The 21,942-nt window shown below is 37.5% G+C and overlaps 1 protein-coding gene across 4 annotated transcripts in view; it reads right to left on the reverse strand.

Moving 5' to 3' along the window:
- Positions 1-945: 945 nt before the first annotated feature.
- The window catches only part of ATXN3 (ataxin 3), a 35,852-nt gene continuing 14,855 nt past the window's right edge, over positions 946-21,942 (reverse strand). For 2 of the 4 annotated variants that reach the window (XM_082617205.1, XM_082617204.1), the window contains exons 7-11: positions 17,878-18,010; positions 17,371-17,537; positions 15,960-16,056; positions 9,894-9,991; positions 946-5,460 (exon numbers count right to left, since the gene is read on the reverse strand). In XM_082617205.1, the coding sequence (XP_082473331.1) occupies positions 5,366-5,460; positions 9,894-9,991; positions 15,960-16,056; positions 17,371-17,537; positions 17,878-18,010 (590 nt within the window). In that variant the 3' untranslated portion in view covers positions 946-5,365. Of the gene's footprint in view, positions 5,461-9,893; positions 9,992-14,970; positions 15,025-15,947; positions 16,057-17,370; positions 17,538-17,877; positions 18,011-21,942 lie in introns of those variants that run through there. The other 2 variants (XM_082617206.1, XM_082617207.1) reach the window with 2 other exon arrangements.

Raw genomic sequence — 21,942 nt, forward strand, 5'->3', positions numbered from 1 at the left:
CGTCTTTGAAGACCTATAAGGAGGCCTGCTAGGACCATAGTGTGAAAAGGGGAGATGTCAAGAGGCGTAAGAGGTCAGCTGGACCCGAATTACCTATAAAATTAAACGATGAGCATTGGCGATGCAGACACAAAATGGTTGAAAGGATCCTGAAACACGCAAATCTTCAGGATAAGGACAACCCAAAATTTGCCTATCCTTTATAAAAAGTTATTAGCTAACCATAAAATGGGCATTCAAATCAACTTGTACGTTTCATAGGGCCCAAAGGTGATGTTGATTTGGTGGCATGCAAATTCAATGGATTGGTCCTTCTGAGGACTAAGCTCTGAAGTTACGCTAAAAAGATGCATGTGATCAATTTGAAATTTTTGTTTCAAAATTTGTGCCCAACCCTGACTAAAGCTAAAATGGGTATACAACACTCATTATAAAACCTGAGGATTCTATAACCCTCGGCAGTCCAGGTGGATTCCAATTGTTAGTCTGGTGTCCAGAGTTAGATAAAATGAGGAAAAATGGCACTCTTAAAACTGTCACTAACGTGCTTTGCTTGGCTCTCAGGGTTAAAAAAAGCAACTGAGCCAACATTTTACAATCAGATTTCAAATAAAAATATGGAATTCTTAGCCTCTCTTAGAAAAGATCAGGATCCAGTAACAGTGGGCCTTCTGGCAGCAGTTACTGTAGTTGGAATGGAGAATCAGTGGCTTCCCCTGACCTGCTTCATTCATCACCACATCCATAAAAAAATGCTTCTCAAATTCACTCTGCATGTGAATCCCCTGGGGATCTTGTTAAAAATGCAGGTTCTGATCCAGTAGGTGGGAGTGTGGCCTGAAACTCTGCATTTCTGAGAGGCTCTGAGGGTGCAGATGCTCCAACCGTACTTTGAATGCAAAGCTATAAATTAACAATAAACACAAATAAAAACAGAAGTAAAAAAGCAAACATTATCTTTATTTAATAATCTTTGATATTTAAAATACAACTCATCCAACATCCACATTAACTACAGTATCCTCAGTGTTCAACAGTGCTTTGGAAGCCCGGCTTTTCTAAGGACCAGACAGGAAGGCCTGTGTGTGTATTAACGGCAAAACAACTCAGACAGAGGAGCACACACAGAAGGGCTGCAGAGGTGGGTCCTGAGCAAATGGCACTGCCACAGTGCACTTGTGTCCTGGCCAAAAGAATGCTTTTCACTTCAAATGTTTTTTGGTAGTTGAATTTCAAAGTTTATTTATACAGAACAGTAATTTTTAAAAAGTTATTCCTAGTAGTCCAGTGTTGCAGAAATTAGATAATCACATTCAAATGTATGTTTTCCTCTTTAAAAAAAATTCCTGAAAACATTCACCTTTGAAATATGAAGGAGCCAAGTGAAGTGCTTCCTAAATGAATCAGGCATTTCCACATATATTTCACTAATGCTTCCCATTCCTAGTCTACGAATCCATAGTCTTAAAATATTTATTGATACACTATTATAATGAAACATGCCAATTGCTATAAATTTAGAAGTGGTTACTAGCATTAATTCTTAAAATGCCAGACCATTTTGCAAAAAAATTAAAATAGCAGGTTTTCTTCAAATTACAAAACAAAAAGATAAAAATTCAAGAATTAACCAACCATGTCAATAATCTTCTCATTCATGAGAGCAAAATGGAACAAAAATATTTTATGTATAAGACTTTAAAAAACAAGTTGGTTCATCTCTTTAGCAAAAGATGCTGGTTATAAATGGACCAGAAATGAAGCAAAGTTTTTATTTTGAAAATATGAAAAATTACTTATACTGCTGAAATGATTAGTTAATCCAATCTGATTTTTCTTAATTAAGATCACATCTGCAACATCTCCATGCTTGTTAGGGCCCAGCTACAACAAACAATTTACTTTGAAAGTAGTGGCCATAGACCTCTCCAATTGCAGATAAAGTTTTTAATACAAAGTCATCAATATTAATATTTGAATCCTCTTAAGAATTTAAAACATCAAGATTTATTTTTCATTCTAGGCTATTTCAATTATTATCATTGTATTTTGCTTATGCACTGAGAATCAATCTTTTTTGAATTTGCACAGGTCCAATGGGCCAATTTTAAGACATTTAGTGCATCTTGGCACTAACTTGATACTATTTAAAAATAGTATCAAACATGCAGACATTAAAAATGTGACTTAGCTCTTACTGGCATAAAATTTACTTTATTTGACTTAATATTAAATGAAACAATGTAGACTATGGGTAGTTTTGCCTACAATGATCCTCAACTAGTTGAGTTTTTCCTCATTAATTTTGGCATGAATAAAGTCTTAATTAAGAAAAATTAAGTTTTAAAGAAAAAAAGCACCTCCTTAAATATTCTGCGAATTGTAAATTATTTGGCCAAGATCTTAGAGCTGATATACAGTTTACCTGCAGCAACCTTTTCAAACAATTTTTTTTTTTTTTTTTTTTTTGGCGGTACGCGGGCCTCTCACTGTTGCGGCCTTTCCCATTGCGGAGCACAGGCTCCGGATGCGCAGGCTCAGCGGCCATGGCTCACGGGCCCAGCCGCTCTGCGGCATGTGGGATCTTCCCGGACCGGGGCACGAACCCGTGTCCCCTGCATCGGCAGGCGGACTCTCAACCACTGCGCCACCAGGGAAGCCCCCTCAAACAATTTACATTACTGAAATATTCGTGTGTTAATTACTATAAAAATGTACACTGATGGTTTAGATCAGATGTTAACTTCTCTGAATTTTTAAAACATAAATAACTACTTATTAAATCCATGACATCTATAAGTATGAAAGTGTTATTTCCAACGCTTGTTTAAACTTTACTTATAATACTTAACATTGTCATGGTACGTATTTTATCCCGGTAATACAAATTATACATTAGAAAAATGATACCAGTAGTTTAAATATTAAACAGTAAGGTGTTCCCAATTGGTAAAACAGAATGGAAATCTTTATATAAATAAAGTTCTTAGAACAGTTATCGTGAATTGCATTGTTCCTGACTTGCAGGTGGTTTAAAGTAAACAGCACTTCCTGATGTGTGAACTATAGCTTTGTGTAACTTTAAAATTTTCTTACTGTGGTTATGAGCACTGGCATCTTTTCATACTGGCCAACTGATTAAGAAATGGAATCTAAATGTTCAGTTAAATATATGCCAATCCACACAAGATGGCAGTTCACTAGTGATTCTGAATCTGCCTGCCAAATATAACAATTTCACAACTAAATAAACACATTCAAATATATCCAGTGTGTGCTCAGCCCTGCTTTAAAAAAATCCCTAACAAACGAAGGTCAACATGCCACATTTCTTTAAGTGCTTTAACAAGGGTATGTAATAGAAGAACTAACCCTAACCCTAACCCTAACTCTTAAGGTTAAAACTTTTAAATGTATATTCATTTTCTCGTTTTTATATTAGGTAGCTCATCAATTCAAATATATGAAAAGTTGAACGTAAAAGATACAGGCCAAATATCCATGGAAAGTATGACTAGCATACTTGGGATAACTACAGAAATATCCAGTCTTAAAATATTTTGGTTAGTAAATCTTAGGGAGTAGTATCAAACTCCAACATCCCTTGTAGTTCTAAAGTTTTGTAATTCTTCTAAAACATCTTCAGTTGTCAAAAGAAAACTTTAGATTTTAAAAGAAAACCATCTAATTTTATGTAAGGGAAACATCCGAAAACTTACTTGGCACAAAATAATGACGAAAAAAACATCTGTCTCTATCCAAGAAAAAGCTATTTCATAATCATAAATAAAAGGCAGTTTTTCATCTCTTTTCAGTTAGCAATAAATCCTATATCAAAACTTTTTCCCTGATAAAATGTGTGTAGCCATACACCAGGATATGGCAACATATCATACTTTAATTTTCTAAGTTGTCCGCTGAAATTTCTTCTTAAATTTTAGCTTATGAACAATTCATCATTCAAAAGGGCTTCAAAAGGGGATGGAGAATGAAGGGTAAGGGGAATAGATGACAGAACTTAAAAGGCCCATTTCAGAGAGACATGGTTAATTTTCACCAAAATCATCCCACTGCATTGACCCAGCAAGAAACTCTGCATCCCAATTAAAGAATGTTTATCAAAACTAAAGACTTTCTTATTTACAGACCTAGTAAGTACTGTGACTTCTGTAATTCTAAGCTATTTAAACATGATGCACGTGTTAAATCACAGTATAAATTTAAATGTAGTTTTGTTGGTAAGTTATTTTCATGTTCTAGATCATTATCTCTGGCAAACTATACCTACTAAAAGGTGTACAGCAGAAGCAGACATCTGCACTTCATGACTCAATTGTAAACAGGACAGCTCCAGTCACAAGAGGAAAAATAAAATGAAACTGCTACTAAAATTGAAGGCCAAATTTTATCTATCATACATTCATGGTGGGCATTGGATGTTGTTTTATAACAGAAGGAAACTTGCACACTACGCTTCTCTTATTTTTCTCAATTGGAAACAAAAGGAAACAACAAGGTGCAGGAAAGAAGGTTACAGCAAACCTATAAAGTTCTGACATAAGTGAGAAGACATTCACAAAGCATTTGGGAAAGGATGTGCTCAGACATTAACAAAATTCTCATTTATTCTCAAGTACTTGTGCAGAGCTGATTTCAGAGTTTAGGAATGCACCAGAATCATGAAATAATGATCCCATCTTAGAGGGCTTAAAAAGCAAAACCTCAAGAAACATTACCATCTTTCAAAAGAGTTGTAGAAAGTAATGAAAACCATGTAGCAGAGAAACTGTGATCAGAGAAAATAACATGAGAAAACACCCAAGTGCACAATACATAGTCAGAGGGTAAACAGTTTATCCTCTGGAACTGTTACTGTTATCGACACAGAGGAGACACTGTCCTAAAAGGTTAATTTGGTTAAAGAGAAATAAGAGCAACTTTTCAATGATGAAAGTCAGCCAAATTCCCTCTGCAGAAGGGAGGACAAGAAGATAAAATGTGGGGGAAAAGTTCTGTGGCAATAGCTGGTTATAATTAGTTGGTCTGCAAAAAGATCCAAGAAAAATGCCCTAATTTTAAACATGTTAGATATTGCACACTCAAAAAAGAAAAAAGAACATTTAGAAAACTATTTTAAATTTCTTTAATTGCTGAATGCCTCTTTGGCTAGTGTTTGGAGGATCGTTATTTAGTCCTACAACGGATGTATTTTTCACCCTCTCAGCTTTTTGTTTGCAAACCACCTAAGTCTTATTTCCTCTGTTGAAAATTGTTCTCTTTGACACATTACCAAAATGGACCCTATGCCGTAAACACACAGGACGATATTGGAAAGACTGAATATCTAAATGATTTGTGAAAGGTATTATTTTTTTCCTTCTGTTTTGAAATTACTTCTAACAGTTTCTAAAGACATGGTCACAGCTGCCTGAAGCATGTCTTCTTCACTCATAGCATCACCTGTTGGGGATAAAACACATATTTCTTAGAAATTTCTAGAAAATTTCCAAAGTCATCAAAAGGTAAGCTCTTAGAAACTGTTTGACTACTATAGTTTCCTTTGTTGATTTTAAAAGTTTACATACAATAAAATCCACTCTTTTATAATTCTGTAAGTTTTGACAAATACATAGAGTGGTATAACCATTATCACCACTCAGCTACAGAACCATCCCACTGACCAAAAATATTCCCTCGCCCTGCCCCTTTGTAGTCAATCCCCAAGCCCTAAGTCTAGGCAACCACTGATCAGTTCTCTGCCCTACAGTTCTCCCTTTTCCTGCATGTCAACACAAATGGAATCATCATTATGTATGTAGCCTTTCAGTATGGTATCTTTCACTTAAAAGCATTCAGCTAAGGGGAAGAAAATTTAACTTTGTGTCTATCGATGATGAATTAGTTTAAAAAAGTTTGTTTTGAGAAATAATTATTTACTCACAGGAAGGTGCAAAGATAGTTCAGAGAGGTCCTGTGTACACTCTGGCTAAATTTCACCTAATAATTAAATCTTACATAACTTTAGCTCAAACCTAAATCTGAATATTGGGACTTCGTCATACATGTAGATTCGTGTAACCACTGCCACCGCAATCAAGACAGAGAACTGTTATGGCACCATCAAGATCTCCCTCCTGCCATCCCTTTTTAGTCACACCCACTTCTCTCCCCCCCCACCTTCCCTAACTGCAGGCAACCACTAATTTGCTTTCTATCTCTATAAATGTCGTTTTTAGAATGTTACATACATAGAATCATACAGTATAAGATCTTTTGAGATTTTTTTTTTGCACTCAGCATAATGCCCTTGAGATGCATCCAAGCTGTTGCATGTGTCCACAGTTGGTTTCTTTTTAATCCCGAGTGGTATCCATGGTATGGAGGTACCGCAGCGTGTTTAACCATTCACCTACTGTAGGACATTTGTTTTTTTCCAGTTTTTGATCATGACAAATAAAGCTGCTATGAACATTCACACACAGGTTTTTGCATGGATGGAAGTTTTCATTTCTCTGGTATTAAATGGGAATATAACTGCTGGTTGCATGGTCAATGTATATTCAGTTTTTATAGAAATTACCAAATTATTTTCCAGAGTGGCTATACCAGTTCAAATGAAAGTTAGAAATCTTACCTCCCTTTACTTTCCCCTGTTTATAACTGCCTTAAGTATTTCCTATATTTTATGCTAAAAACCCAATCAATGTTAAAATTCTTCCTTCAGTCGTCAAGTGTAATTTAGAAAACTGAAAGGGAAAGTCTACTGTGCTTACCCATATTTTTACTCTTTCTACTGTTCTTTTTTCCTTCTTGAAGTTTCAAAATTACTTTTTAACAGTTCTGTTTAGAGAACTTCCTTTAGCCATTATTTTCCCCTTCATTCCTGAAGAAAATTTTCATGAATTCTGGGTTGAGACTTCTCTTCTTTCAGCACTTGAAAAATGTGTGCCACTTCCTTCTGACCTCCACAATTTCAGATGAGAAATCTGATGTCATGCAAATTGCTGTAGGCAAGCTGTTTCTAGCTGATTTTAAGATTTTTTTTTTTTGTCTTCAGTTTTCAGAAGTTAGACTACGATGTGTTTTGGCATGGATTTCTTTGGGTTTATTCTGTTTGAGGTTCACTCGGCTTCTAGAATCCGTAGGTTGGTACCTTTTGCCAAATTTGGGGAATTTTCAGCTATTATTTCTTTAAATACTCTTTCAGCTATACCCTCTTTCTCACCTCCTTCTGGAACTCCCATGGCACAAATGTTAGACCTTCCCCACAGGTCTCAGGCTCTGTTAATTTTTTCCAGTCTAATTCTCTTTGTTGCTCAGAATGGGTAGTATCTACTGTTCTGTCTTCGAGTTCACACTGATTCTTTTCTCTGTCCTTCCAACCACCTGTTGGGTCTGTCCACTGAGTTTCAGAATTTCAGTTATTGTTATTTTTCAGTTCTAAAATTTCTATTGGGTTCTTCTTTATATCTTCTATCTCTTTCCTAAGGCTTTCTATTTTTTTCATGTTTCAAGCATGTTCATTACTGCTCATTGTAGCATTTTATGATGGTTGCTAATTTAAAATCCTTGCCAGATAATTCTAACATCAGTGTCATTTTGGTGATGGTGTCTACTGATTGTCTTTTCTCATTCAAGTTGATATTTTCCAGGCTCTTGATATGACAAGTGATTTTTAAGTGAATCCTGAGTATTTTGGGTATTACCTTATGTGAATCTTATTTTTTTAATAAATAAATAAATTTATTTATTTATTTATTTTTGGCTGCGTTGGGTCTTCGTTGCTGCACGCAGGCTTTCTCTAGTTGTGGCGAGCGGGGGCTACTCTTTGTTGTGGTGCGTGGGCTTCTCATCGTGGTGGCTTCTCTTATGGAGGAGCATGGGCTCTAGGCGTGTGGGCTTCAGTAGTTGTGGCTCACGGGCTTGGCAGTTGTGGCTCGCGGGCTCTAGAATGCAGGCTCACTAGTTGTGTTTCACGGGCTTAGTTGCTCCGCGGCATGTGGGATCTTCCCAGACCACGGCTCGAACCCGTGTCCCCTGCATTGGCAGGCGGATTCCTAACCACTGCGCCTCCAGGCAAGTCCCGTGAATCTTATTTAAACCTCCTCTTTCAGCAGGGCTCCTCTGACACACGCACCAGTGGCAGAAAAGGGGTGCTGCCCCGCTGCTTCCAGATGGGGAGAGGGTGTGTGTGACCACTACTGTTGAACATCCGTGGGAGTTCCGGCTTCCCACTGATACCTGCCTGATTAGGCGGGGTAGGAATGCCTCGTTACTGCTTCTCACTGGCACTGTGGGGGTGGTCTCCTCATTACGGCCTCGAATCAGTGACGGCCTGATTCTCCACTCCACCTCTTCTGACATCACCCAGGCGACAAGCCAGAAGGATGCCTCTTTATTGCTGGGTGGAAGTCCAGGCCCCCTAAGACCACTGACACCATGGCAAAGGGGGCATCATTGTTTCCTGGAGGAAAAGAAAATCCCAGCTCTCCACCTGGCTTTTTCTGATACCACTCTGGCCCGGAGAGGCAGGAGATGTGCCTCATTACGTTACTTGGCCTTTGCCAATGGGGTAGGGTAGCAATAGGACCCGTTTATTTACCTAGTCCAGGCTGGCTGGACTAGAGTGTTTATTATCTAAAAGTTTTTGTCTTGCCAAGTAGTCCCTTTTGGCTCCATAGAGCAGGCTTTTCTCGGGGCAAAAAGAAAATCCAGAATACTGACCACTATGTCTTCCTCTGGTCCTGAGCTGCTCAGCCAGTCTGGCTTCTACCTTTCAGATTCTTCTTATATTTGTTTTGTACAAATGTCCGGGGTTGTTAGCTATACTTAGCAGAATGATTAGGAGAAAGTACCGATTCATTCCTTTTTATTGCTAATAGTAGTCCACTGTTTGGATGTAGCACAGTTTCTGTGGTATGTACCAGCTGAAGGACAACATGTAAGCAGTTTCCAGTTTGGGGCTATTACGAACAAAGCTGCTGTAAGGATTCATATACAAGATTCTGTGTGAACCTACATCTTCTTTTCTCTTGGTTATATACCTAGGAGTGCGACTACTGGAACACATGGTTAAGTGTAAGTTTCTCAAGTTTTTAAGAAAACACTAAACCGTTTTCCAAAATGGCTGTACCATTTTACGTTCCTACTAACGTCCCAGTTGCTCTGATTCTTGCTGCATTTGGTATTGTTAATTTAATTTTTTATTAAGCCATTCTTGTAGGTGTGTAATGGTGTCTCATTGTGGGTTTAATTTGCATTTCCCTAATGACTAGCGATGTTGAGCATGTTTTCATGTGCTATTTGTCATCCATATATTCGGTGAAGTGTCTGTTCAAATCCTTCACTCATCTTTTTGAATTGTTTTCTTATTTTAGTTTTGAGAGTTCTTTACATATTCTACTTAAAAGTTCTTCGTCATGTACAGTTTCCTTCTCACTCGATTTCTACTACCAATAATTGGCCAAAGTTTAAGACCTATTATTAAACCAAGGCCTGAGGAGTAACTCTAGATTTCTTTGTTGTAATGTGGACTACACTCAGGTGTTTTCAGTTTTCCCAGTGGTAAAATGAACTTATTTTCCACCTACTAATATTCATTATCTCTGAGAAACTTTTGGAGAATGTACGAATTACTGTGAAGTTACAAGTGGTGTTTACAATTTTAAAGCAAAGCATTGCTTAAGTGCTTCAAGGGCACTTAAGGATACACTAAGGAGTTAGCCTGCTCCTTAAGCCAAGAAAGTTTGGTAGATTACAAATTCCTTCAAGAGTTTCAATATAATGAAAGCAAGGAGAAAAAAAAAAGCCTATAAAGCCAAAAATCACATGGAATCTGGGTGTCAAACAGAGCGTGCAGGTAACAAATGGGATATACAATCAGAGAGGCGTACCTAGATCACTGTCAAGTGCTCCTGAACTTGTGTTCGGCTTTTCACATGGATGTCCTGGTGGATCTTGCTGCTGCTGCTGCTCCTGCTGCTCCTGCTGCCTGAAACATTCAAGAGTAAATGTGTATTTAAAAAACAAAACCTAAGAATAAATATGCCATGAGAAAAAATATTCACGTGGAAAATAAACGGTTCCACACAACAGAAGAGTCACTGGCATGAACACCACAAAAGAAGCCAAGAGCAAGCAGCTGATAGAAAACAAACCTATGGTTACAAAAGGGGAAGGGGGGGAATAAATTAGGAGTTTGGGATTCATAGATACACACTACTATATATCAAATACATAAACAAGGTCCTACTGGATAGCACAGGGAACTATATTCAATATCTTGTAATAACCTCTAATGGAAAAGAATCTGAAAAAGAATATATATATGTAAAACTCAATCACTTTGCTGTACATTTGAAATTAATACATTATAAATCAACTATACTTCAATTTAAAAAAAGAGCAATCAGTCTCATATAAATTACTGAAAAGCATCACGGTGCTGATCCTAGAAAACTTAGAAAATTCGAATTTATCAGGCAAAGTAATGGGTAGGTATTTTCACCACAAAAATAACACATTGTACAAAAGGAGTCACTGGTAGCTTTTTTTTTTTTTTTTTTTGAGGTACGCGGGCCTCTCACTGTTGTGGCCTCTCCCGTTGCGGAGCACAGGCTCTGGACACGCAGGCTCAGCAGCCATGGCTCACGGGTCCAGCCGCTCCGCGGCATGTGGGATCTTCCCGGACCGGGGCACGAACCCACGTCCCCTGCATCAGCAGGCGGACTCTCAACCACTGCGCCACCAGGGAAGCCCACTGGTAGCTATTTTTATGCAAATGTATTGGTTTACAGATCCTTAATATTGTTGGAAGTCACTGAAAATAAGCACCTTTGAGAAGATAAAGCATCTCAAATTACCATGCGAGTTAACTTGATCTTTCCATGGCTGGCTCCTTCTTACCATCAGATCTGGGCTTCAGTATCTTCTCAGAGATCCCTCTCCTGACCACCCCACTTAAAGCAGCCACCTGGGGTCCTCACGCGCTCATCACTCCATTTTAATTTTCAGCATAAACTTATCACCATCTGATATTCTTCTGCCTGTCTCCCTCTTTACAGTGTCAACTAACAAGAGCACAAAGCTTATCCTGTTTGTTTCCCCAGTGCCTAAAATCGTGCCTGTCACCAAATACTTGATGAATGAAAGAAAACTATTTAACCTGCATTATCAAATTTCAGTAATACCTGTTGCATTAAAATAAGTTCTCTGTTTTTCTTAAAAGGAAAATCAATGTCATAATCCAAATATTAAAACATTTAAATATGACAGTTATGATATAAACATGTAGGAGAATGTCCTTGTACTTAGAAAACAGACACTGAAGTATTGAGAGATGTAACGGGAAACTGTGTTTACAAGTTATTTTCAAGTGGTTCAGAAATATCAACAATTAGGGAATCTGGGTGGAGGGTATAAGGAGCTCTGTGAACTATTTCTGCTTTGACGTAAATTTTAAATTATTTCATATATGTACATATGTATATGCTAAAAATTTAAAAACCAAAACGTATAAACATCTGACAATCTAAGCAAGAAGCTATAGCTTTCAAAAAATGCATAAAAGGATTTTTAAAGGAAGCAGACTTTTAAAATGACCAGTAACACTATGAAAAGAATAGCATATTTTTTTCTAGGGTCCCTCTTAATCCTGTGTTTTAAATATAAGCAACAAAGCAAATTCAGCCAGTAGGACTTTCAGTTTCTCCGTTGGCCTTTGAGCCAGACACTGACGTGTGCGTGGGTTTATGAGTTTGGTGAGCATGGCTAATGAGGGACACATAGGCACTGGGATCCCCCTAGCATACCCTGATTCTGGAACATGGCACAAGAAAGACAGGCTGTGAGGAGAGGAATTCCTGGCGCATCCTCTCCATGCCCTCCTTCCCCTCCATTCAAGAAAGTATGTCAGAATGCAAGCGAGTGACTGGTGAGACAAAGTCTTTAGAGGGATAACCTTTATTCTACTTTGAAGTGAGAAGTAAGTCAACTGCCAACCTTGAAGCAATTCTGATGCCTTTTGTATGTGATGACACTGTAAGATGGAACATGTTCAAGTAGCAAATCAGCATCCATTCTCACTGTGCCTTTGGTATGACAGAGGCTGGGAAACTGAAAACTACATGTCTTAGATTGCTTTATAGCTAGGATTCTGGTTACCAATTAAACACTTGCATGAGATTTACAAGGCCGATGAGGCACAGCCACCTTCCTGCCGCTTTTGTTGTTCTCTGCTGGCAAGTAAAGCCATGGAGATGCCAGTTCCAGAATTCTGCTTCCTGGCAGTTTCAGTGGGGGCCAGACTTCAGGTTCAGGTTCACCTCTAGGCAACTGTGGTGGCAGCTTCTTGATGCTAGGATCACAGCTAAAGCAGTGTGTTCTTAAACTTGATATCCTGATTCCCCATCATCCAACTGGGGCAGCGTTGCAGCTCTTCCAACAATTTGGTCTGTGGTACTCTGGAGGCCTGGCCTATAGCGTGCCCCTCCAGCTCTTCCCAAGATTGTGTAAGTCCTTAATTTATGTATTAAATTCTTTTCTGTTTAAAACATCTCTAAGTTGTTTCTGTTTCTTAAACTGAACGCTGATAAACTATGCCACGCCACTGAAGTGGTAGCTCAAATATTAGGCAATCAAAAAAATCATAGCAATCCATGGCTATGAAAACATTTGTTTCCCTCCTTGTTGGGAAACACTTTTTTAGTGACAGAAAGAAAGAATCTGAATCATTTCAGAGCTACACCTGGAGAAGGCATTAATAACACTGACATATACCTGTAGGCTACTTCACAGTTTACAGAACAGTTTTACACACTGCCTCATCTGATGCACATAACATGTGAGTTAAGGTTTTACAATGACATAGCTGACACAGCAGAGTTTTGCTCAGGGTTTTATGATAGGTACCATGGATTTGGAGATTACCACTGGAAAAAATATCATGGCTACGAAAATATCAGTTAACAACTCTTACTCATAAACTATGAATTTGTAACAGGTAGACTTTCAACAGCATTTTCATGCTTAATGCATGAACACTGTGGCTACTATATTAAGTGTGAAGCTTCAAACGCTCTACAGGAAAAAAAAAAACCTATAAATTTCAATGAAAAACAAATTAGCACCAGGGTCAGTTTGGAAAGGATCAGAGGGAAGAAGCGGCTCCATAACCTTAGAGCCAAGTTCTCCAAAATAGAAGCTATTGAGACAAGGACCCATATAGGTTTAGTAATCAGAAATTCTACTGAAAGGCAAAAATTAGTTTCTCAGCTCCTTCACTAATGAGTCCTACAAGATTCTGAATGCTAGCCAAAGTTAAAAAGAAACCGCAAGAAGTTAGCTCTTAAGTCTTCTCAGCAACAAGTAACTGTGTAAAATATTCTCTAGTTCTACTCAAGTTCTCACCAGTATTTTCAAGGCCAAACCAGGAGGCAGAGGATAGTAAGCCGAAGCTGGAAACCATCACAGTACTTTCCTACACAATCAACTACCCCCAGTCAGAAAGGAGACTCAAACATTTAAAAAAGGGTGCAACGTTGAATAAAATACCTGCATTAGTTATAGCTGGCATTGTGCTTGTTATAACTTACTTAGTCATTATGGAATGTTACTGCATTATCCTTTGTATTCTAAAATGTTTAACTCATTGGAAATTCTACTTTTTTTTTTTTGCGGTACGCGGGCCTCTCACTGCTGTGGCCTCTCCCGTTGCGGAGCACAGCCTCCGGACACGCAGGCTCAGCGGCCATGGCTCACGGGCCCAGCCACTCCACGGCATGTGGGATCTTCCCGAACCGGGGCACGAACCCGTGTCCCCTGCATCGGCAGGCGGACTCTCAACCACTGTGCCACCAAGGAAGCCCAGAAATTCTACATTTTTAATCCAAAAAAATCTAAAAAACTTTTTTTTTTAAAAAAGAGGGATTTGTTTTTATATTTTAAAGACATTTTCTCTTTCTTAACACGTACTTGTGAATTTTCTAGTTTCTCTATAAAGTATGTCTGTTTGGACCATTTTATACTGGAAAAAACTGAAGTCTGAAAAAAAGCATGGCAGAAGTATCGTTTGGAAACTGTTCTGGAGAGCAGTTTAGAAATCTGTACCAAGGCCTTAAAAATGTTCATGTCCTTTAACTTAGTAATCGGAAATTCTCAGAATAATTAGCAGAAATGAGGAGAGATTTGAGGCATAAAGTCAATACAAGGATTGTTCACTGCATTATTAATTATAATAGCAAAAATCAAAAGGTTCATAAATTGTGATACATAAATTCATTTTATGAAATATAACATAGCCTATTACAAAGAATATTTAGTATCATGGGAAAATGGGTATAACTGATATACAATATATGGGCGTTTGTGTGACTAGAAGCGTGTGACTGCCAAAACACTCACATCAGTTATTAAAGGTAGGATTATGTTCTTTTTGATTTAGATATCTCTAAAAATAAATTTTCCAAAATATTATTTTTCTCGAATTAAACATTTAAAGCTATTTTTAGCAATAACTAGTTAATGATATTATAGAACTACCATTAATAATTATCGTGTGATAATTATTCCGTTATTGTATGACAAGAGCATTTGGCTATATTAAGAGAAAAACATATATTTTAGAGACACACACGGAAATTAATACAGATGCAGTATGATGGTTTAGATTTGATACAAAATAATCCCACCCTGGGGGTGGGAGAGTAGAAAGCATGGGAGATGGGGGCATAAAAAAAACCACAATGGCCCATGTGCTGATATCTATTAAATCTGGGCAGCAGATAAATAGGGGTTCCTTATGCTGGTTTCTCTACTTTTATATAAATTTGGAGTTTATCATAATTAAAAAATAAAAAAAGTTAATTTTAAAATTTAAAAGGGAGTGACAAGCACTAATAAGCACTATTTTGAAATTTTATACATAATTAAATCCATTAATCTATCACTGAATAAAGACTAGAAATATCTCACATTAAGAGGATGTCAGTTGATCAGAACTTTCCTTCATATACTTCTGAGCTGTGACTTAAAAAAAAAAAAACAGAAAACAAAGTAAATATTATCTTCATTATACCATCAAATGTAAAATGCTCTAACATTTTAGATACTACTAAAGTACTACCAACTCTGATGTGCACGAGTCTTCTGAATTGCAGACATGTTGAAATGTGAAAAAATGTGCACGTTAGAATTGTTGAAACATAGTAAATAATAGGCCAGACTCAGCCACTGGCCTTTGTTTTCTGACCTGGGATCAGAGGATCTGAATATCATTATAGATCTGTGATCTTAAGATAAAGTTATATCATTAAAAAAAGAAAAAAGGATGAAGATGTGAGTGACAGTTACTGGAAAGGATAATTTTATAGGTGAAATTTCTATTTTGAAAGCACTTACAAACCTGGGCACAAAGTTAGGTTTTAGGAGCTGATGATTCAGATTTATGGTTACCCTCATGTCCCTGGTGCTGATGGGCCTGCAGTACCCCCCTACTGTGGCAATGAGTGGAGCAATTAACCATCACCTCTATTTGGGGGTGTGTTCCCCTACCGCAAATGCTGTTTCTCCTATTAATTCACAGGAGAACCTTGCAAGGTTGGTCAGGTAACCAAGAAGTACATTCAAAGGATCATTAGGCTTTGCTCTTGCCTTGACCCAATTCCATTTTCCTTTTGATGACGAATTTTACAGGGTTTCCTTCACCCTATTTCATGTAAATTTAATTAGTACTGGGCAAAGTTTTCCCCTAAAACTATATTTGATTTCACAGTTTATTAGCTACAAATTTTTAAAAAATACATTCAAATGCTCATAGGGTCAGGCAGTAACCAGTATTTTAAAAAAGGAGAGAACCCTCAATAAAATAAATGGTTTAAGTCAAAGCTGTATGTTTACAAATAGACAAAACAGCCAAGGTAAATATTAAATATGCAATTTTAATATTGTACCAACTACTTTACTTTTCAAAGTAGGCTTCTCTTCTCTCCCGTAGCTCTTCTGAAGTAAGATGTGTACCTGACGTCTGTGGAATATCTTGACATATATTTCTGGAAGTACCTGAAAACAAAATAAAACAGAACAAAAAAACTATTTTATTTACCAATTCAAGCAATAATATGTTTATAATTATGTGAAGGAACTTTTGAAAAGTTTTCTTCTCAAAAATATTCTGTACCATTCTGTAAATGTAAGAAAGGCTCTGAAAGTCTCAGGAAGAATCTGAATAAGGCAGTTCAAATCTAACCTGTGTCCACTGCAGCCAAAGCTGTTACCCATCTGTGATGTAGTGGATGTGAGGAGGTAAGCCCAACGACCAACTTGGTAGGAGAAATAATTAACGCCACACTTGCGTGCTCTCTTATTAGAAATGAATCTGCACTTTCAAAGGCATAGAATTCCTAGAAGCAACCCAAAGTGGATGATCATAAAACAAACCCATTCTCTGTATCCCTCTATCCTCAAACATTTGGGTACTACAACTACTTAAGTATGTTTCCATGTTCTTACTTCATTATTGCACCAATGAGAGATTCTGCACAAACTGTGAAATAAAGTGGAAAGAAGAGTAAAGTACACAGAAATATCTAAAAGTATTAAAGCTGGTGTCTGTCCGTTACTGGGCTAATCTAACAGGGCTCTACTAATCCAAAATGGGCCTGCACACCATGTGGAGTACTCATGAGCCTCCTGGCACACCTGTGAATTCCTTATTTAGATATTTAAGGAATTCAATTGAAAAGTAATTTCATTAGAAAGTAGAAGGCAAATTCACGTTAATTAGACAAAAACAAAACTACCAAAAAAAAAAAAAAAAAAGAAAAGAAAACCCCTCACACTTTTAAGTAAGCCCCTTTGAGCAACATCCCAGACAACTCCCTCAGCTTGGATTCCCTGAGGGATGCATCTTTACTCTCAGCTGATGGGCTTATATCACTAAGAACCTGGGTTCACCAAAGTGGGCTTAAGCTGTAAGCTGCACAGCCACTAAGTGTTAGAGTTTTGTAAAATCAATTTACTTTCTCTGTCCAGGCCTTCCTTCATGTCCACTAGCATACATTTTTAGAACAGCTGGTCTGGGTAAGGGCCCACTGACCTCACAATGATTAACCTCAGTTTGCTATTGTGTTAGCACAGTATTATAACCAAGTGGAATAACCAGAAATAAAAATAAAAATAGTCCTAATATAACACAAGCCGTAAAAAGTTGTTTTAAAAGAAATCTAAAAAACAATAACTGACTGTACATAGCTATTGCTTCTGCAGTGATTGTCCAAGAACTTCTACCAATAGTACACTAACTTCCAGAAGAACTAAGAATGATCTGAATCAATTCTTCAACAATGAATAAAGTATGTATCGGAATGTCCATACCTTGCATGCTGAGCTGAATGGCCCTGCGGAGATCTGCTTCTTCATCTTCCAAGTCAATTTCTTGGCGACTTAGTGCCAGAGCCCTCTGCAAATCCTCCTCATCTTCGTCTAACATTCCTGATCCATCATTTGCTTCTAAGACGTGTTCTAGATCTGTTTTCTGGACTCTAAAGAATAAAAGCACTAAAAATAACTGCAGACCACTCTTCTATTTTAGATATAACACAGAGACATTTATAAACCAAAGATTTTTATCCAAGTCAAAACTTACACATTTTCTGGCAGACAAGGTCTAATAATATAAAGGTTTTATTGTGATGTGAATCTAAGTTAGTATATTTAAATAATTCAGAGTTTCCACGGTTAAACCAATAAACTTCACTAAAACATAAAGGTCTAAAAAAAAATCACCAATAATAAAAGGACCACATCTTCAGTGTAAGCATGAAAATTTAGTTTTTGTAATAAAATACTATCATATATTCCACACTGCAAGCTCAATTTTACCTCTGTTCTTTGAGTTGTGCTAATTCTTCTCCAATAAGTTTTGGTCGATGCATCTGTTGGACCCTGATCATCTGTAGGAGTTGGTCAGCTTCACAGTCTGGCAGATCACCCTTAACAACAAATATAGAATAACCTAAAAAAAAAAAAAAAGGCAAAAATAAACTAAAACAGTTAGCAAGTGATTCAAAATTGATTAAAAATGACAGCAGATAGAGAGGCAGCACAGAACAGTGGAGTGAGGACAAAGACTGAGGAGTCAGGAGTAGCTGGGTTCAAATAATGATCCTTACGCTTACTAGTGGGGTGATCTAGGACAAATTACTTAGTCTCCGAACCTTGCTTTCTTCACCTGTAAAATGGGAAGAGCCATCTCACAGAGTGACTATGAGAAGTCATCGAATCTGTAAAGGGATCTACTAAAACAGTGCCTGACCAAGTAGGTTACACTAAATGATAACAGAGAGGCAAGGAAAGGAATATGGAAGAGCAAGGAATCTGGAATCAGATGACCTGGGTTTTAATCCCCTATCTCTTCTACTTCCTAGCTGCCTGGCCTCTGGTAAACCCCTTTACCCATCTATGTCTTGGTTTCTTCAACTGCTACATAGATTATATTGTACCTTCCTCAGAGGGCTATTTGAGGACACAATCAGAGGATGTGTGTAATAATGTGTAATATGGGTAAAATGAGTCATCTGTGGAAATAGCTGCCCCTGACCCTGACACTGACACATACACATCCCTCCAAACTGAAAACAGAAGCTGGAAAGCCAGTATCACAAATCTAGTCAAGGTGTTGAAGATGCAGTTCAGGTTTTGAAAAAATTACACTGGCCCAGTGTAATTTTTTATAAATACGATTCTAGAAAGCCAGGGTTTTCCCAGCTGGATACACCACACAGTAGCTAAATAAGGGTGGGCTACACCTAAGTCATTCTAACAATTTACGTTTTTCTTCATTTCTTAGTTTTGGCTGCACCACGTGGCATGTGGGATCTTAGTTCCCCGACCAGGGATCGAACCCGTGCCCCTGCGTTGCAAGTGTAGAGTCCTAACCACTGGACCTCCAGGGAAGTCCCTCAATTTACATTTTTCTACCATAAATTTTCTTCAACTTTGGTGCTTGTTATGGATATTCTTTGTGAGCATTAACAGATAATGAAGCAAATGAACAAAGATGAAAAGGACTGTTAATGGAAAAACTCAAAAGAGTAAATCATAATACACTTGACATTTGTTTTTCACAAGGACAAGTGTGCTCAGAGTTCAGACGGCTAACATGTTTTACGCCAATAAAATTGTTTCTAGATTCTAAAATAAACTATGTCAGCTCGTGATGCTATTCCATGAAGAGCATCAGGAAGGGCAGAAACTGCCTTCTGGAGGTGGCACTGTAAGGGTCTTGGGTTTCATTCAAGACTAGATTTCATTCTAAGTGTGCTAGGAAGCCACTGAAGGGTTGACGAATGAAGGTGTCATAACGTGCATTACATTTTAAAAAGAGCACTCTAGGCTGCTTTATCAACAAAATATATAGGAACCAGCATGCAAGAAGAGTGGGTCTTACTAAAATGGAAAATCTGAGGGATAGCATATATGGGGAGAAAAAAATATATGTCTTTTGTAGACGTGTTCAGTTTAAAATGCTTTCTGGACTTCTGAGTGGAGATGTCAAAGTTAGGAGTTTGGTGTTCAGTGTAGATGTCTAGGCAAAGGATAAAAGTCTAAGGAATTATTGGCAGATAGACTTTATTTAGAGATGATATTTAAAATAATGGGAGAGCAGTCAAGAAGTTGTCCAAGGATTGAACTCTGGGTCACTTCATTAGTTAGAGATTGAAAAGAGTAAGATCCATAAAAGGAATCTGAAAGAAGCAGCCAATGATAGCAGGTAAACCTCCATAGAGGCCTGGAAGCCTTGTGTAGACAGTATTTCAAGAAGGGAGGATATAGCTAGGAACAAAGGTTTTAGGCATAAAAGAAAAGGGATACAAGTATATAAAACGAAAGAAGTTACGACACTATGATCCTACATGTAAACTGGAGAGAGGTACATGACAACGAACCTGGTAGCAATAAGCATGCCAGTGCCCAGACTGTGATCTCTAACCACCATTACTAGAAGGGCAGGAAATATACAAGATAAGACTGAAAATTCTTATTATATGAGAAAAAAGGGCTTCAAAAGGCTAGAGTGGTCACTTCAGAAGCTTGGGAGTCAAGTTCAAAAGGTTCCCACTCATCCAAGATGGGACAATTTTGAGTATCCACATGAATAATAATTACAATGGACTAAACCATATGAACTATGGTTTTAATGGATTTGTTTACACTGACACTTCAGAAACAAACCAATTACCTTTGGAGGAAGGATACTATGAAACCGACTCATTTAAAATACTGATAAAAGAAATATTTATCCTGCTTTTTCTATATGAACTATACTTCAGGATAACCAAACAGTTGATGAGGGAAAGTTTATTTGTATAGAAGTCCTCCAACTAATAAATGAAGGAATGACAGGAATCTGATATCACCATTTTGCAGTCTTCAATGAAATAATGGACTAGGCATTGATCATCAATAGCTACCCAAATCACAAAAGGAAAAATAAGTAGACACCACCATCTGTAAAGAGAATTCTGTCCTCCCAAAATCAACCTGAATCTGATCAAGCCTCTAGATATAAGGACCAGTCTATTGGGCATCCAGGGCTCAGAGGAAAAAAGGATGCAACCGGCAAAATCTAGAATGTCGGAAAGAGAACAAAAGATCCATTTTCTTTAAAAGAATAAATCAAGGAAAAAATTTAAGAGGAGAAGAAACCTATAGATATATTTTAGAGACACAGCAATCCAATGGAATCAATTAACCTTATTTCAACGTGTTTTTAAAAAAAAAAAAACCAGAAGAATCAACCAAGGAGATTGGAGATTTGAACACTGGCTGGCTAGTTGATGTTATTAGTTGATGTTATTACAGAATTGTAATTAAATTTTTATGTGTCATTATAGTATTGTGACTATATATATTTTTAAAGAGTCCTTGTTTTTTAAAGATTTTAATTAAAAAGACACCTACAAAGAACATAGTAAGACAATTAGTTTTCTCAAAATAAACTGGAAAAGGAAGTGGGTAGGGTAAAGGTAAAACAAGACTGGCCATGAGATATTTGTTGAGGCTGGGAGAAGGGTGCATGAGGATCCATCACATTATTTTCCATACTTTATACTTGTTTGGAATTCTTAGTAAGAAAGTTTTGTTTTGTTCTGTTTAAAGGAGGATATAATCAACTATACCCTCAAAAAAGGTGAGGTCAAAGGAAGACTGAGAATTGAATACTGGCAGTGGCAAACGTGGAGGTCACTGGTGACACTGAGAAGAGGGTTTTCAGTGACACATTGGTTATGACAGTGTAACTGGAATGAGTTCATGAATAGGAGACAACACCCTAGAGATGATTCTAAGGAGAAAATAAAAATGGGAGACAGCTGGAGTTTCCTGGTGTTAAAGATGCTTTTTCTTTTTACTCAATGGAGAGAAAAAGTGTGTTTCTCTGCTGATAGAAATAATACAGTAAAGAGGGGAAACTAATCACACAGGAGAGTGGAGTGACAAAAGCAGAAGCAAAGATCCTGAGTAGGTGGGAGGAGCTGGGATCTAGACCCAAAGTGGAGAGGTTGGTCTTGGTTAGGAACAGAGGACAATTCATCTAGTTTAATAGGCTCAAAGCACAGGTAGAGATAGAAACAAGGTGATAGATTGCTGGTACAAAAATGAAGATGTTCTCTTTTAGTTGCTCCTGTTTTCGTAGTACAATATAAAGGAAGGCCATACGCTAGGAGTCAGGAAGGGGGAGGGGAGTGGTTAGATGTTTGAAGGCAGAAGTTGTGAAATCATCACCTTGGACACTGGTAAGTGAACTAACCGAGAGAACACAGTAGGGATGTCAAGCAGCACCACAGGCTCATTTGAAATTTGTGATCATATAGAAATTTAAAAAAAAAATTGTGATTATAAATTTAAAGCAAAATAAGTCATATTTTATCTTTAGCCATGTTCAGC

The sequence above is a fragment of the Mesoplodon mirus genome (assembly GCF_964341445.2).
Source record: "Mesoplodon mirus genome assembly, chromosome: 4".
Lineage (NCBI taxonomy): Eukaryota > Metazoa > Chordata > Mammalia > Artiodactyla > Ziphiidae > Mesoplodon > Mesoplodon mirus.